The following is an 18,944-nucleotide window of genomic DNA, read 5'->3' on the forward strand; positions in this document are numbered from 1 at the left end:
TTCCTATCAACTAGAAATACTACAATGTGTTCTCATCCACTTTATTCACTCGATCTAACACCATGTGACTTCTGACTTTTTCCCAAGGTCAAAATGACCACCAAAGATAAATATTTTGAACTGATTCAGGACATCAAGGCAGTTGTGACAGCTCAGCTAGAGACACAGCAGAAGGCAGTTCCAGGACTGCTTTAGAAAGCAACAAGAAAAATGGAATAAGTGTGTTTGGTGCAAGGGGGAATATTTTGAAGGAGAACAATAACAATGTGTCTTTTACTGTCGTAATTTTTTAAAAATACAAGCATTCAAGTATTTTTGCATCGTACCTCACACACAGCACTCTCCCAGGAGTATGGGGGAGGGAAGAGCTGCACCTACAGGAGTTGTCAGAGCTGCACCTACAGGAGTTGTCAGAGCAGCCACAACTCAGGAAGTGGGCTGCGATGTGTGCTGGGCATGAAGGAGATGGACTGCCCCAATGCTGCCGGCCCACTAGCCCGGAATTGAGGAGACACCAGAAAGAGCAGAGAGAAAGCCTGTCCTTTCCTGTTTTTATAGAAACGCTATGGCGGCACACCTTCAGTTTCTTAAACAGTGTGGCTTGGTGGCCATTTCTGAAAGGACAGAGCCAGAGGTCTCTGGGAGGACCACATTTAAGATCCCAGGCCCAGGAGTCAGTGATGAATGATGGGACCACAGAAGCTTTCTCTGCAGGTTAAAACTGAAAGTGCAGCTCATGGTGTAAAAGATACAGTAAAAGCTTTGCAAAGAAATTATGATTAGTATGCCATTTACACAATTTTTTAATTTTAAAAACAAAAGAATACGAAATGCCATTTTTATTAAAATAATTTTGTTTAAAAAATAAAATAGTACAAATTTACATGTAGCATTTTTTTCCTTCTTCTTCTTTTTTTTTTTTTTTTTTTGCTTCCAGTGTAAAGAAAGAACGCAACACATAATGCGTACTTTGGTCAACCCTCTACCACTTATATTTTGGCACAATAGAATGTATTCCAGTTTTAAGCCAATTATCCTGGAGATTTTTGCTTGTACAAACTTTCTGTTCTAGCCTCATATGCAAAGATACCACTTAAACTGTTTTACTGGTATTTAATTAACAGTGCATCGCAGAGAACCCAGTGAATCTAAACAAATAATCAAAAATACAAACTGAAATTGCTTCATAAATTAATAATACTTTAGAGTTTATATTTCCCTTTGCACTTTGCTGTTGCACTCTGGAAACTTACTTTTCCTCGGGCACAACTGATTGAAAACAGAAAGAGGAAAACACTCTTTGGCTAAAATATGTAGGGCTACTTGTAGAATGTTTGTCCTAGAAAAACATGGACTACTTTAAAGTTTAATTTAACATAATAAACATAAGTAACGGTTTTATTCTGGGCTGGGTTTTCTGTGCCCTAATATACAGAGACAAACTGATTTTTTACAAGTACTATATTAGATTTTTTAAAGCTACTGTTTCAGTGAAATCTGAATCCTGATGAATGCTTCCTTGAGCAGGAAGAAGTTATTTCTCCCTTTGAGAGTACAAAATCAGAAATTCCTCTTTTATCAACATATTTCATAAAGACATTTGATAAGCATTTTTGCTCATCGTAGTAGAGGTACAGCACCCAAACTACTTTCTCATGTATTTTGGTGACTTAATTAACTGAGAATTGCTTTTGCACAACTCTCTTCTCTCACCACACATTTCCTTACCTGAAAATTATTTTGCTCCTAAGAGTCACTCATTAGCTGAGTGTGGTGGCACAAGCCTGTAATCCCAGCACTTGGGAGGCTGAGACAAGAGGATTGTTGCAAGTTTGAGACCAGCCTGGGCTACAAAGTGAGTGTAGGGCCAGCCTGAATGCATAGAGAGACCCTGGCTCAAAAAAAAAAAAAAATGCTCATTATTTTCTCATCAAATATTTACTGGAATTATCCTAGGGGCTGGTGATACACAGGTAAGAAGTAGCCCCTATCCTCCATTTGCTCACAGTCTATTGAACAGAAGGGTTGGAAATAGTGAATTTTAATTTTCAAATAAAGTATATTTCGGTTCCTTCATCTTGTCATATCATTTATCCCTAGCTTATCACAGCATCTAGAATATGGTAATTAAATGCACAAAAGAAAAAATAAACCTTCCTGTTTTATTATGTAAATTTAGTTTGAGAACTATAAAAGTGTTTAAGTAAAATTATAATTGTTAACTTTATGGCCCTTATTATTTTTTATAAGCACGTGATACAGTACATAATATTTACATGCTTTGGGTGGAGTTACAGTTATACAATGGTCTTGAATTCAGGGGATGGAGAAATTGACTTAAGGCCAAATAGAAACCCTGCACTTTGCCCTGATGTCTCTGGGTTTTCTAAAATGTTAGCAAAACGTCTGGGCAAAGAACTCCTCATGGCCCTGGGAAGGGCTAATACTCTGGGGTTGTCTCCTTTGCCTTTTTAAAATCTTACCTGTCACTCATCCAAAGTATGAGTCTGATAAAAGATAAGTGACATTAAGGATGCTCAATTTATTTGCAACCATGAAAATTCTTTAGAAAGATGATTTCATTTCATGCATAAATCTTGAACACAAACTATTTTCCACCAGAACAAAATTTTAGTTACTAGAGGATAATGTTCTGTGGCTACCTTGAATTTGGGACATGCTAAGGAAAAAGAAAAAAAATCACTTTAAAAGAGAGATGTGGGGAAACAGGGAAATGGAAGGGGACCTGGGGAAGGAGGCAGGGAGGTGGGGAGGAGTGGGGAGGGGATTAAAATGAAATGTGATGTATCAATTTCCCAAGGTGACTGTAAGTATTCAGCATTGCAAGCGTATATGAACTAATAAATAATTTTTAAAATGAAAAAATCAAGTCAAGTAAACAGTTTTTAATATTTATAGCTGGTATGAGTAACAGAAGTAGAGAAGAGCGTTTGAATGTGTGTAACTCTTCCTTCTTGGTGGCCATGCATCCACATAGTCTTAAACATGAACAGTGCATTTTGTTGGTGCACAGAAAAATGGCTGTGGACTTTGTTTTTCTTTTTGCACTAAACATCAGAACCATTTATAAAATTGAAAAGGCAGCCAGGTTTTGGCAGAGTTCCAGGATCATTTCATATATCTGCATATGAAATTAATCTGTGTTTGCTGTATCAGAGGTATCAGAGGCTCAGCAATGGGCATGGCTTTCCCCATGGCTTGGCAAGGTGCAACATGTCACACGGAGGAAAATACCAGGGATTTATATTCTCTGTGCAAGACTGTTATACAATGGATTTGTCATTCTGCATAGTCATTATAAGACTGGCACTAATGCTGCAACATAAAACGTGTTGAGTTTGAAAATTTCTTTCACATGGAGTGTCAAATGCATCTAAATATCACAAACTGAAAAGGTTACGAAGGTGAGCTTACTACTAATATTCTGCAATGATCAGGATGAGTCTGAGTGCAAAGAACACATTAATTCTCATATTTAAGAATGAAACAGAAAGCTTGGGGAGAGTTGAATTTGAATCAGTTTTGTTTCTTCATTCTTTAGTAAGAAGTTATATGCTCTACAAGTTATTTAACCTTTCTATATTGGCTTCATCACCCCCTCAACCTCAATCACTACATAATACAATGCTAAATTAGTAAGACTGTTGGCACATGGTCAGTATTGGGTACTTCTTAACCACTATTACATCTATTATTATCAATAATATTGAAGAACTGACGTTCAATTGCAAGTTGATCCCTGCAAAGAGAAAACTCACTCTTCCCTTTAATACTCATCACTGTCCTACGGTTTCTTTCAGTGACTGAATGTATACAGAAATGATATTTGCTAAAAGTCAAGCCTCTGTCACATGCGATTTTGTGAGTGACTGCCCTAAGAAGAAAGGCACTAATAAACCTAAGTAAGAGGAAGTCAAAGCTGAAGTTGTTGTTAGTGTTTACTGGGGAGTAAGGAGAAAGCAAGAGAGGTACACTGAGGTTTGTGACAGTGATGTCCCCTACGTTAGTTATCAGGATGCCTCACCTAGAGGGTATGAATGAAGTCACAAGGACGTTAATACATTGGAGATCAAGGAGAACTTATTTTCTGAATAAGAACTAAGTTAGTTTTATGAAAACTAAGAAAGGTCAGCCTTTAATTTTCACTCATCAGTTCATGCTGTGCTGGGTTTAGTCACAGGGGCTGAGCATTCAAACAAGATTAAACCACAGCCCACCCAAAAGTAGTCTATGGGAAGTAGATACACGATCAGAGATGCAGTGTAAGAGACTAGCAGAACCTTGTACAAGGAGCACTGGGTCTTGGGGAAGGGTGATCATCTTGCCTGGGAGACGCAGTAGCTTCAGTTTGTGACTTGTCTTAGTTACTTTGTCATTGCTGAGACGCAATACCTGACACTCTCACCTCTAAGGAGGAAAGGTTTATTTTGGCTTACAGTTTGTAGAGGTTTCAGTCCATAGTCTTGACTGACTCCAAGGCAGAGTGGCATGGCACAGGGGCAAGATGGAGGAGAAAGAGTTCATAGCATGGTGGTGGGAGGCACAGAATAATCAAGGGAAGATAGAGGGGGACATACCCTTCCAGACCATCCCCCCCACGACTTACCTCCTCCAACTAGACTTCACATCCCAACATCATATTTGAGGTTAAGCCACTGATGAGGTACATGCTCCATGATCCAATCACCTCCCCCAAAACCCATCTATGCATGCATGAGGCTTTGGAGGGACATCTAGATATAAACTATCACATGGATCCACCTCTCAAAAAGACAGAGCATTATAAGTTTTTGAGAATTAACTTCATCCTGTAACTCTCTGCCATGTTAATTTTCTTTGGAGCTACTCTCTATTTCCTAAAAAATAATAACAACAGTAAAGATCCTTAGAGCACTTCAAAGAATTGTTTTTTTCCTCTGTGAGGATATGGGTAAGAGTGGACAGAAAAAGCTGTTGCCTGGTTTTTAGTGGATTTTGGGACAAAGAAGTGAAGGGGAAAACAATTCCAGGGGTGCAAGGATGAGAAGAAAATGATGTATCTTCTTCCTTTTCAGTCCTGTTCTCTTCTTCTGACCCCTCTCTTCTCATCATTCCTAGGAACATCCATCATCTCTCTAGGAGCCCTGCTTGTAGCTTCAGAAAGCATCTGCTTAGAAGTTGGCTATAAATGCTCCTTTGAATGACCCCTTGCACCGAAATTACCACTTTGGAAAGTGAGGAAGAGTAGATATCTTTCAGACTAGGGGAATTTTCTCTTCAGTGACAGAAGGTCAGGTCTGGGCAGAGGCCACTGGGGTCAGATGCTACCCCCTAACGCTGAGCATGTCACCCTGCATATATAGCTATGCCCTGTATCTTCTAAGACACTGATTTTTTCAATGACTACAGAAGCATGGTAGTTAGGGATCTACTGACTATAGGAAACATTGTATGAGAACTGAGATTCCTATTTTGGGGAGAGGAAGGGAAATGTTATTCTTGGAGAATTATGCTTGTGGGAGGGTCAATCTGGTTTCCAGGAATTTATCCACCTCAAGTGGACTTTGATATTGCTTCAGAGCCTACTGGGTTGAATCTGGTGGATTTTAAGGTTCTGCCAAAAAAGAAATGAGCAAGTTTCTTTGAATTCAAGTTCTTATTCTTCATGAGTTTAAATTACTATCCTGGCTTCCTTTTGCTTTTTTTCTCCTTTTTAAAACATCACCTCTTTAGAGTCCAGGTTCTTAAAGCATCTTCTTTTTTTTTTTTTTCACTTTTGGATTTTTTCTGTTTTTAAAATATGTCCAATTAAGATACAGCACATGGGAGACAATCTCCTAATGTTTCAGTAATTCTATATTAGCAACAGCACATCTTTGTTTTACTAGCATCAGCTCATTTATCTCTGCCAAAATATAGAAAGTTGTCTTAAACACTCGAGCTTGACGGTGGGTGGGAGGAAGTGACATCAGACTCCATAGTGGAGCTCATTTGGATAAACAGAAGTTTACTATTATAAGAAATAGTATTGCACATTCTATTTTTCAAAGTATCTCTTTTTATTTCACTTCTAAGTTACATTTCTAGTTAGTTCTACTTCCTGTAGCTTCCATTTCACAATAGAATTCCAAAGCTAGCAGAAGGAAAATATGAGAGCCAGCAGAACGGCATATGTACATTTGGTATGGGAAGGGGAGAAAGCAAAGATATCCTTAGTCTAGGGTCTTCATATGGCAATTAAGGTTCCTCAAATAAACATCTGGAGACTTCCCACCTGTAGGAAGAGTAGATAATAAGCAAACATTTCTTTCTGAATATTTGTGTGAATTTCTCTTTACCTTGGGATAATCCTTATACTTAGCACTCACCAGTCTTGAAATGATTCAGCTGTATCATCAGTAGCTATTTAAGGAACATTTATGGTTTTGTTCTTTGAAATGATCTAACCAGTATTTCTAAACAAAAGCAAAACATCTCACTGTGTTACTCTGAATTCCATCTATTTCACAAAACACTCCCTGTGTGATTTTTAATCTGTCCCTGTTTTGTACTTACATTGATTCCCTAATAATCTTCCACCAGTACCCCAAAACTTAGCGGAAAATTATATATTTTTTTTATATTTTCATTTATTGCATTTTGTTACGATTTGTACCTTAAATGTCATCCAAAGCTAAGGGCTTGGTCCCCAGCCCATGATGCTCCTGGAAGACGGTGGAACATTTAGGAGATAAGCTCTAGTGGAAGGAAGTTAGATCTACTGAAAGTAAACTTAAGAGAAACTGATTTCTCTCCCTGTCCTTGTCCCTGTCCCTGTCCCTCTCCTACTCTTCCTCTGTCTGTCTTTCTCTCTGTCTCTCCCTCCTTTCCAGCTTTCCAGCCACCATAAGGGCAAATGGATCTTCTCTGCTGTGTCCTCTATGACATATTTGTTTGCCACAGTACCAAAAGAAATGTACCAAGATACCATGGATTGAAACCTCTGAAATTACAAGTTAAAATGTCTTCATTATAAATTGTCTCAGGTATTTTCTCTAGTGATAGGCAGATAATACACACTTACAATAAATAAGCCCCACACAACCCTTAGTGATGAATTTAAAAGCTGCCATGGTCTTGTCAAGCGGGCAGAACAGGAATGTCACCATGGCTGGTTCCATTCAGCTGCCTGTCATGTGGGACTGCAGCCCTTTTACCTGCTCTACCGCCCATTACCATCATGATTAGGCCAGAGAACAGCAAATTATACTGAATGTCTGTGAAGTTTTCACAGACAAAGCAAGGAATGTATCAAGCTGGACTGTTCTTTTAAAGTTGCTTACTTCAACTTGAGAATTGCTCATAATATAAGCATTGTGGAGACACTGTATACTGGAAAACCATGCAGGGACAATTCTGTTACCATTATAGGTTGTAAAGTGACAGGTGGTGCCACTGGTGAACAGCATAAGGGCGTTAGCCTGGGTGGGACATCTCATTGCAGGGGTAAATGCTCTTCACATTGGCCAGAAAAGGAGACTTAGCAAAATCTTCAATCTTGAGATGTGATTGCTGCAAGATCAGCTTAGCAATTTCCCTTTTTAATATTCAAAACAAGTCATGAAAGTGCAGGGGAGATGCTCCATTCATGCTAGAAGCTATGGACAAAAGTCTCCGGAAATTTTACACAGTAGTGTGGTTTAGGGGAGTTTTCACATTTCGTGGTGCTGACATATACCTTGGAAAGGAAGCTTAGTTGAAACACCTACGTCCCCACAGTGCCACTACCCCAGTGCAATGCCCTGGATAAGCGACAATCTCTCTGTGCTTCTGTCCCTTCATCTGTAAAATGAGAGATTTGGATGAACAGTCTTTAAGATACCAGCTAACTCTGAAATTCTCTGATTTTGTGACGGAAATTATATGATAATGAGGCTGAGTTTCAACTGTCGTCTGTGGACAGCATCATGGTGTTTTACAGTGTATATAATTGACCGGTCCATTTAACACAAATCATGGTTCCATGGACTAAACCAGTCAAGAAACCCTTTTCAGTTTCTCCCCTGCCTGCTCTAGGTTTTGTTATGATACACGAGAAACACACTCCAAGACAATTTTCCAAAAAGAGAGTGAGAAACATCCTCTCCGCTTCACGTGTCAGTAGGCTGCCCCATTGGTGTGTCATCCAGACCTACTCTCAAGTGACCAGAGCTGCTAAGAGCTGCAGAATGAGTTACATACAGGTCAGCTCATAAAACACCACAGTCCTCACGTTCCTGTGGCACTGTTTTACGCTGCAGTCTTTCCCACGGCCTTTAATATGTATATCAATCACAGGGAAACTTATTGATGTAACTATCTGGTGCAGAAAAAAGAGACCACTCTAGAAAATATTTGGGGAAATAACCCAGGAAAGTGCAGAAGGTCACTGAAACTGAACATGTATTCCCTGACAGTAAGAGCTTACGGGTCAAAGGCTGCAAGCAGGAAGTTCAGCAGGAGGCTGATGGACTGCTCCACGTGGATTTGGTGAGTGGTTGGCATCCGTTTGTTGAGCTGGTAAAAAATGGTGGAGAGCACAGCCTCTAAGCGGGCCACATTAAGCTCTATGTTTGGGTCCAGGTTGTTCAAAGCATTCTCTCTCAGTGCTTCTATGACGTTCCAAATGTCTACCAGGTGCACTACAATTAAAGCAGAGTCAAAAGGTCAGCCCGACGTGAATGGAAAGGCAGATATACTTCTTTACTTGCCCATCCACCCTGGTTTATCTGGATTTCCTCCATGTGTTCGGCTGTTGCAGGAGTTGACGTGAATAAAAGTGTTTAAGACAGTGCATGATCACTGACTTGATGTGTAACATACAATACCAAGCAAATCATTGACTGAATAGCACAGTGATTTATAATCTTTACAGTGACCTCTGAAATACCTATGTTACATGTAAGAAAGCTGAAGAATAGAGGAGTTAAACGACAGCACAGAGGGCAGTCAAGGGCAAAACTGATATTTAAACCCAGATCTATCTAGTTTAAAGTATTTCTCCACTGCGCACACTGGCCCCTCTGAAAGAAAACAGGACCAGCACTTAAATGTTACTGTCTGAAAGAATATCAAAATTACATTGAGTCTTTAAAGGTATTTTCATTTACTTATATATTTCTTAGCAGTGAGCTGCTGGGAGTAAGCAAAAAGGAAAGGTAAGAAGACAAGAGAAAAAAGTCAAGCAATTACTGCAATGCAGTTGCAGAACTAAGTAGTGGATTATTAACTGCTCCGACCACAAGCAATTTCTTGGCTACATAATCATGCTGGTTAGTTTTGACTGTCAGTTCTACTGGGTGAAGTCTCCTGAAGAGGTGATTAGATTGTTAGGGCATTAAACTCATCAGTGAATTAACCATTGTAGGAAAGCTACCAAGGGTATTAGGAGGCAGAACCTCATTGCAGGAAGGGGGTCATGGGAGTGCAGCCTTAGGGATCATACTGTATCTGGTTCTGGTTCTTAAGGATCATACTGTATTCCTTTCTCTTCCAGGAAGCTCTGCCTCATGGATTCCAAGAATGGAGTGGCTTTCTTTTGCCACCCCTTCTGCCTCTAGGATGCATTTGCTTTATACCCAGGCAACCATGAATCTAAGTCTCTCAAACTGTGAGCTAAAGCAGACTCTCTTCCCTTAAGCTGTGAGTGCCAAGTGGTTTTGTTTCAGCAATGGGAAACACGGCCAATACAATCACTGACTGACTTAACTAGATTAAGTCGTGGTTACTTTCCCTGGAATAGTCAAAAATTCATTTCTAGTTCTTCTTTGCGGTGAAATATGGTTAGGACACTCCAGCACCGTCACCACTGCCAAGAGCACGAACTTGTCCATCAGTCCCAAAATTCTCCTAGTGCTCCCTGCCATCTATTCCCACTAAAGCATCTCTCTCCCCCACTCAAGGTCATCAATTTCTAGAATTCAAAATTTCATAGCTGAAATCCTACAGTATGTATTATTTTTCACCAGGATGTTTTTGTTTAGTGTAAATATTTTAAGACTCATGTGTATGATTGAATGTAACAATAGTTTGGACCTCTTTATTGCCATGTAATATGTCAATACATGGATATACCACAATTTGCTTATCATCTCATTTGTTGGACATTTCAGTTGATCCAAGTTTTGAATTTTATGATCAAAATCATTATGAACAATCATGTATAATATAAGCCTGTGGATACTTCTACTTATCTTGGTAAATACTTAGAAATGAAGATCTGGTATATACTTTAACCATAAAGAACCTTCTGATGTGTTTTCCAAAACTATTGTACTATTCCCATCAGCAGGGTATAAGTGTACTGAAAAATGAAAATACTTCTGTGAAAATACTTCTGTGGAAAGTGAAAATACTTCTGTGTTTTCACCAAGTGTAAGGTTCACTTTTCAGTGCACTTCTGCATTTACAAATATTTTGTCTTTTCTCAATGAAGTATGTATTTCTGTTTCATTTCCTGGGAACTGTACTACATAATGCTTTTTCATTGACTCTTCTTATTTCCTACATCTTTGGTTACTGGGACTTTTACTTTGATGTTTGGTGTCGCTTCATTTTTCTTTTATTATGCTATCAGAGATCAAACCCAGGGGTGTCTTACTACAGAACTACCTCTCCAGCCCTTTGATTTTTTGTTTTGAGACAAAGTCTCAAACTTGCAACCCTTCCACCTCAGTCACCTAAGTAGCTAGGATTACAGATGTGCACTGCTGCATCTGGATTGCTACTGTTTTAAATAATTATTGCATGCTTTATGCTATGAAGGGAAAGGCACTGTGCTTAACCTTAAGCACCAGACTTGGAGCCCAAATCTTGACTCCTTCACTACAAGTGCATAATCTCTCAGCCTTTAAGATTTACTAGTCTCACTATCCTCATGTGTAAAGCAGAGATGATACTCCTCATATGGAAAAATGATGAGGTAAAAAGTAGGACATAGAAAGTCTATTACATATGAACAATTGACAATATGTGTTATGTCAAAAGAGAAACTCACTGGTATGCCTGTTATTTGGGTCAGGTAAATACAAACCACTTATCAATGGAAATATGTAAATATTTATTAGATTTGAAGAATACAACTTTAGGTGATTCCAAATTTACAGTCTTTTTCTGTATATTAAAAACATTAAATGATAAAATTATTTGCATTTCTTAGCATTATTTAATCAGTTTTTGAAATTTAACAAGCAGGGTACTTTTAGAGAAATGGTATTTCTAAGTAGAGCTTTCTTATTTTAATGCTTGAGCAGACATCTGGGGTTCCTATAGTTGTTCCTTACGTATCTAATCTCTAAATGCTTTGGATCTGGTCTTTGGGGATCTGTCTCTGAGGATGAGAGAGAACGGGGATGGTGTGATCTGGCCTGCTGCGCTGACTGTTTTTGTGGCCCGTGTAGTCCCCGAAGGGAGGCTATTGGACCCTGGCCATCGGTCATTGGGAACGTGGACTGGGACCTGACCACAGGAGGAAGGTGCTACAAGCCAAGGAGACCTGGCTGGTGGTGGAGAAGGAAAATTTGAAGGTGTCTTGCCCTTTGCAGTGAGCCTTTGTAGGCACACGGCATCTTCTCATAATTTGCAGGAGGGGGGTCCTACAGGCCCATGGGGTGGCCATTGTGTCACCCAGGGTCCTCTGGAGGCACTTCAGCTTCAGTCTGCAGAGCCTATGTTCATCTATTCTCTGCCAGACTTGCTCTGTCTGGGGATCCCTTTTGGTGAATGGTCCCATTTCTCACTTTCCGACCTCACCTGGAAGCTGTATCTCATTCCTGAGCCCTACCAATGAGCAAGTCATAAACTCTGTCTCCTTAATGTAACTTTAGTCCCTTATGACCATCACCGGTTTCCTTCACCGAAAATAATCTTGACTTCTTATTGGTTGACTGAGTCTGATTTTCTCTTTCTTTCTTTCTTTCCTTCCTTTCTTCCTTTTTTAAATTTTAAAAACAAGATAAAAATGATACAGAATTTAAAAAAATAATCATAGAAAATTAACACTAGTTAACATGTTGCATATTTTTATCTTAAAAATATTTGTTCAGATTACACAATTAGGCATGAAACAAATGATTAAACAATGAAAATGCAAACTGTTCTTTTTGATGAACTGAGATAAGCAGCATAATTATCTTGTATATATATACATACACACATATGTATACTTACATGTATACATATAACCTTTCCCTTCTTTTCTCCTTTCCCCTCTGCCAGGTGTTTTTCCCTTCTGAGCACTTTTTTTCCCTTTCACAATATCTATTATGCATTTTTGGATCTTATTTACTCTTTCAGTTGGCTTCATTCTTCCTTCTCTCCAATTTCTTTCCATATACAATGGACCCTTGACTTTCAAATTCAATTTGTTCCCTAGGGCTGCATGAAACTCAGGTTGTCAATTGTAGCCTCAGATTTCTCTACACAGCCTTCAAAGTCTGTACACAGGCAGATCTCAGGGTTCTTAGAGAGACACTGGCCCAGGATTTCCCCCCCCCTACAGGAAAGGATGTTGTACTGTTCCTTCCAGAACTCTTTAAGGCTTGAATCTGTATCTGAGACCATCTGGAAACACAAGCAGCTGACATTTAGGTCATAACTCAAGACTTTGGTTATGAGTTAAAACTAAAATTCCAGGTGTGGGGATTTAGCTCAGGGGCATAAGCGCCTGCCTTGCAAGCAGGCAGTCGTGAGTTCGATCCCTGGTACCAGTAAAAATGAAGAAGACAAAAACAAAAACAAAAACAAAAACAAAAAACAAACAAAAAACCCCAGAAAATTAAAATTCCAGTCCACATCCCAAGTTGTTCATATGTCAAGCTGGTTCTAAATCTAGGGCCCACTGTACAGGAATCAGAGTGGTATTTTTGAAATGTAAATCTGACATATCTCCTGTAAGCTTCTGAAAGTCCTTTATTAATTTCCCATGAATTTGGAATCCAAAGGTGGCTTTTAAAACTCTATTTTTCCTGAAGTACTGAGGATTAAACACAGGACTTTCACACTGATTATACACTAGGCCCTTTTATTTTTTGACACAGAGTTTTGCTCAGTTGCTAAATTGTCCAGGGGGTTTGAATTCATAATCCTCCTGTCTTAGTTTCCCAGAATCCTGGGATTACAGGCATGTGATACCATGCCTGGCTTGTTTGTTCTTGAAATCTGGCTTCTGCTTATTTCTTACCTACCTCTCATTCATCATACATGATTGTCAACATCACTCCCTCAAGGACCCTCTATTGTTAGGTTTTGCGTCTCTCTCATGTGTCACCTCAGAACCCTGTTCTTCCTCTAACAGCACTCAGTGGACTTTCTCTGGGGGTGGCCTGCTTGTCTCTTCCTGTACTATAAGTGGACAGGAAGACCGTGTGCTGTGATGAGTGTTCGTACCGTCGGCGCTCCTCAGAGCTCAAAGACGCTGAAATCAGTATCTGTTGGCTGAGTGAGAAAATGCAAGGAAGTGACTCAACAGTGAAGCACTGTTAGAAGCAGTAAACTGCGGTTGTTTAGAATCATACAAGTGTTAGTTCCAGTTCTAGATACACCACCAGTGAAGCTCATTTAGTTCAAAGATCTGATTCTGCATCTTAGAAAAACGGAATCAACAATAATAACTGGTGCAGAGGAGGAGCTGGGCGGATCCGGAGTGCCTGCAGAAGCCCCTTCCTTTGTCTGGAGGACTGAATATTTCTGCAAGCAGGGAGGGATCGCAGGTTCCTGAGGCACCTCGGCCTGTGGTGAGTGCCCAGCACAGTCTGCCCAAATCTCAGACTGTTCCGGACCCCCCAGGCTTCTGGGTGCAGTGAAGTGGAGCAGTGGGTTAGAGGCCACTACAGCCGCCTCCCCATCCCAGCTACACTTGGAGGTCTGCTGAGCTCCCGACGGGTGGGCGGGCCTACACTATCCCCCAAGCCCAGCTGCGCCTAGCTGTCGGCGTGCAGAGGAGCTGGGTGGATCTGGAGTGCCTGCAGAAGCCCCTTCCTTTGTCTGGAGGACTGTGGATATCTCTGCAAGCAGGGAGGGATCACAGGCTCCTGAGGCACTGCCGCCTGTGGTGAGTACCCTAACCTGGCTGCAATTGAAGAACTGTGGATCTTCCAAGGGGCAGGGGGGCGCACAGTGTCCCTGAGGCCCAGCTTGTCTGGAACTGTGGAGTTCTGAACAAGCAGAGGAGGGCCATTGGTTCTGAAGGCCCAATGGCTTGGGGTAGCGTGGTGCCAGAGTCTCAGTAGCTGCAAACATAGAAGGGGATTTTCAACAGATCCTGAGGAAGCTTTCAAATAACACTTGAAACACAGAAATATAGGAAAATGACAAAACGAAAGACCTAATTACAACCTCAAACCTCCAGCCCATCTCAGGAAACCCTAGGAGGAATGTATTTAGAAGAAAATATATCCCATCCACCTCATATATCAGACACAATAGCTACTGAAGTTGACAAGCAACTCCAGGAAGCCTTAAAGAAATTCAAACTCGAAATAATATCCCAGATAAAAGAAGAAATGACAAAAGAAATGAAAGAGATTCTAAATATATCTAAAGAAAACACAGATAAAAAATTGGAGGAACTAAACAAAAAGATAGAATCCCTAGACGAGCAATATAAGAAACAAACAGAATACATAATGCAGATGCACAGAGATATACAGGAAATAAAAAACTCCACTGAAAGTTGTAAAAACCGCCTTAATGAAAGTGAAGATAGAATTTCAGACCTTGAAGACAGGATCGCAGCTAGTGAACAGGAAAGGAAAGATCTTTTAAAAATAACAAGGAATCAGGAAACAACAATTCAACAACTGCAAGATGATGCAAAGAAGAATAACATAAGAATGATAGGGATTAATGAAAAAGAAGGAGACAACATAAAGGATATCAAGAGGATATTTAGAGAAGTAACAGCTGAAAATTTCCCAAGCATGAGATCAGAAACTGATATCAGGATCAGTGAAGCATATAGAACTCCAAATAGTCATAACCAAAATAAAACTACACCCAGACATATAATAATCACCATCCCAGAAATCCAACACAAGAATAGATTATTAAAAGCTGTCAGAGAGAAAAGACATATCACTTATAAAGGAAAACCTATCAGAATCACAGCAAACTTCTCATCACAAACAATAAAGTCAAGAAGAGCATGGAGTGAAGTATTCCAGATCCTAAAGCAAAATGATTTCCAACCTAGACTGATATATCCTGCAAAACTATCATTTAAAATAGATGGTGAAATATGATACTTCCATGACAAAGAACAGCTGAAGAACTTCATGAACACCACACCAACCCTGCAAAAAATATTGAAAGACAGTTTAGATACACAAAGGAAAAAACCACTAAGCAAAGCAAATAATTAAACAGAACAGAAAGATAAAGATGCAACAGCAGAGAGATAAGATTCCTACAATTAACCAACATTTAACAGTAATAACCATTAATGTAAATGGTCTCAATGCACCAACCAAAAGAAACAGACTAGCAGAATGGATCAAGAAACAAAATCCAACCATATGCTGTTTACAGGAAACCCATCTAACCCAGAAAGACACTCACAGACTGAAAGTCAAAGGATGGAAAACAATTCTTCATGCAGTAGGAATACAAAAAAAGGCAGTAGTAGCCATTCTGTTTGCAGACAACGTGAACTTTAAACCAACAATGACCATAAAGGATAAAGAAGGTCACTACATACTCGTAAGGGGAAAACTCCAAGAGGAAGAGATAACTATCTTAAATATATACGCACCAAACTCCAGAGCACCCAGTTATATAAAACAATTATTAACAGAAATGAAAACTCAAATTATCAGTAACACAATTGTAACAGGAGACCTTAATACGACATTGACACCAAGGGACAGATCAACCAGACAGAAAATGAGCAAAGAAATAACAGAACTGAATCATACCTGTGAACAAATGGGTTTGATAGACATATACAGAATGTTCCACCCAACAACATCAGAATACACATTCTTCTCAGCAGTACATGGATCATTTTCTAAAATAGACCATATATTAGCTCACAGAACATATTTAAACAAGTGCAAAAGAGCTGAAATCATCCCTTGCATGTTATCAGATCATAGCGCTCTGAAATTAGAACTTAATGATAAAAGATACTGCAAAAATCCCACAAACACATGGAAACTGAATAACACACTCTTGAGTAATCAGTGGGTCACAGAAGAAATTAAAGAAGAAATCAAACAATACCTAAAAGAAAATGAAAATGCAGATACAACTTACCGGAATCTGTGGGATGCAATGAAAGCCGTCCTGAGAGGAAAATTTATTGCACTGAGTTCCCACATCAGGAAAACAGAACGAATACAAATAAACAACTTAATGCTACACCTCAAACAGCTTAGAAAAAGAAGAGCAAGTCAAGCCCAAAGCCAAAAGAAGAGAGGAAATTATAAAAATCAGAGCAGAAATCAATGCAATAGAGACTAAGAAAACAATCCAAAGAATCAACAAATCAAAGAGTTGGTTCTTTGAAAGAATAAATAAAATTGATAAGCCCCTAGCCAACCTTATTAAAAAAAGGAAAGAAAAAGCTCAAATTCATGCAATAAGAAATGAAAAAGGAGAAATCACTACAGACCCAATAGAAATAGAGAAGATCATCAACACCTATTTCGAAAACCTCTACTCTCAAAAGTTTGATAACACAGAAGAAATAGACAGATTCTTAGAAGCATATGAAGTGCCAAAGCTAGATCAAGAGGATGTAAAACTGTTGAATAACACAATCTCTGTTACTGAAATTGAAAATGTAATTAAGTCCTTACCCACCAAGAAGAGCCCAGGCCCAGATGGATTCACTGCAGAATTCTACAAGAAATACAAAGAAGACCTAATGCCGACACTACTCAAACTATTCAATGAAATTGAAAGGGAAGCAATCCTTCCTAAGTCATTCCTGGAAGCAAATATTACTCTAGTACCAAAACCTGAGAAAGACCCAACTAAAATAGAGAACTATAGACCGATCTCCCTAATGAACACAGATGCAAAAATCCTCAATAAAATATTGGCAAATAGGATCCAGCAAATCATCAAGAAGATTATACACCATGACCAAGTGGGATTCATCCCAGGAATGCAAGGATGGTTCAACATACGCAAATCAATAAATGTAATCCACCATATCAATAAAGCCAAAAATAAGAATCACATGATCATTTCTATAGATGCAGAAAAAGCCTTCGATAAGGTCCAACATTTATTCATGATAAAAACTCTACAGAAAATTGGAATAGATAGTCTTTACCTCAATATAATAAAGGCCATTTATGACAAACCAACAGCCAACATCATACTAAATGGCCAAAAATTGAAAGCCTTTACTTTAAAATCAGGCATAAGACAAGGATGTCCTTTATCACCACTCCTATTTAATATAGTACTGGAAGTACTAGCCAGAGCAATTAGGCAAGAAAGAGAAATAAAAGGGGTAAAGATAGGAAAAGAAGAAGTTAAGTTGTCATTGTTTGCAGATAACATGATACTCTACATAGAAGACCCCCTAAGCTCCATTGAAAGACTCTTAGATACAATAAATAAATTCAGTAATGTGGCTGGATACAAAATCAATACTCAGAAATCAATAGCATTCCTATACACAAACAACAAAATCACAGAGAGGGAAATAAGAGAAACTGGACTATTCACATTAGCAAGCAAAAAAATGAAATATTTAGGAATTACTCTTACGAAAGAAGTGAAAGACTTATACAGTGAAAACTATAATACACTGAAAAAGGAAATTGAAGATGATCTCAGAAAATGGAAAGACATCCCTTGCTCATGGATAGGAGGAACAAACATTGTGAAGATGGCCATTCTCCCAAAACTCTTATACAGATTCAATGCAATCCCAATAGAAATACCATCAACATACCTTATAGATCTAGAGAAATCACTCCTAAATTTCATCTGGAACCAGAAGAGACCTAGAATCGCAAAGGCAATTCTAAGCAGCAAAGACAAAGCAGGAGGCATCACAATCCCTGACTTGAAATTATACTACAAAGCAACAGTAGTAAAATCAACATGGTATTGGAATCAAAACAGAGCTGAAGATCAATGGAATAGATTAGAAGATACAACCACAACTACAAACACACGCAACCACCTTATCTTTGATAAAGGAGCTAAGCAGGTTCACTGGAAGAACGACAGTCTCTTTAATAAATGGTGCTGGAAAAACTGGCTCTCCATTTGCCGAAAACTAAAGCTAGACCCATGTCTATCACCATGTACTAAATTAAAATCTAAATGGGTCAAAGATCTGAATATTAAAACAGAAACACTAAATCTATTGGAAGACAAATTGGGTAGAAACCTTGGATACATAGGAGTAGGTAGAGAATTCATGAACAGGACTCAAACTGCATGGGAAATACTTCCCAGAATCAATAACTGGGACCACTTCTTATTAAAAAGTTTCTGCATGTCAAAAGAAATCTCCAGCATAGTGAAAAGAAAACCCACAAACTGGGAAAAGATTTTAGTGAACTCTCTCTCAGACAAGGGACTCTTGTCTAAAACATATAAAGAATTAAAAAAACTCAGACCTCCAAAATTCAAAGATCCAATCCAAAAATGGGCATCTGAGATGAATACGCAATTCTCAGATGAAGAAATGCAAATGGCAAATAAATACATGAAAAAATGCTCATCATCATTGGTCATTAGAGAAATGTAAATTAAAACCACACTGAGATACCATCTCACTCCTGAAAGAATGGCCAGGATCAAAAAAACCAACAACAACAAATGCTGGAGAGGCTGTGGGGAAAAAGGAACTCTCCTGCACTGTTGGTGGGAGTGTAGACTGGTACAGCCTTTGTGGAGGTCTGTCTGGAGGTTTCTCAAAAAGTTGGGATTGGAAATCCCATTTATTCCAGCTATTCCAC

General features: G+C 39.0%; 1 protein-coding gene across 19 annotated transcripts in view; it reads right to left on the minus strand.

The window, feature by feature from the left end:
* Dtna (dystrobrevin alpha) overlaps window positions 1-18,944 on the minus strand; it is a 371,976-nt gene that overhangs the window by 86,010 nt on the left and 267,022 nt on the right. For 17 of the 19 annotated variants that reach the window (XM_063231777.1, XM_063231779.1, XM_063231775.1 and 14 more), the window contains one exon: window positions 8,447-8,660. The exons of the other annotated variants lie outside the window; for them this stretch is intronic. In XM_063231777.1, the coding sequence (XP_063087847.1) occupies window positions 8,447-8,660 (214 nt within the window). The remainder of the gene's footprint in view (window positions 1-8,446; window positions 8,661-18,944) is intronic. 19 annotated transcript variants of the gene reach the window in all.

The sequence above is a fragment of the Cavia porcellus genome, unplaced genomic scaffold, assembly GCF_034190915.1.
Source record: "Cavia porcellus strain 051 isolate PalLab524CR breed Dunkin Hartley unplaced genomic scaffold, mCavPor4.1 scaffold_20, whole genome shotgun sequence".
Taxonomy (NCBI): Eukaryota; Metazoa; Chordata; class Mammalia; order Rodentia; family Caviidae; genus Cavia; species Cavia porcellus.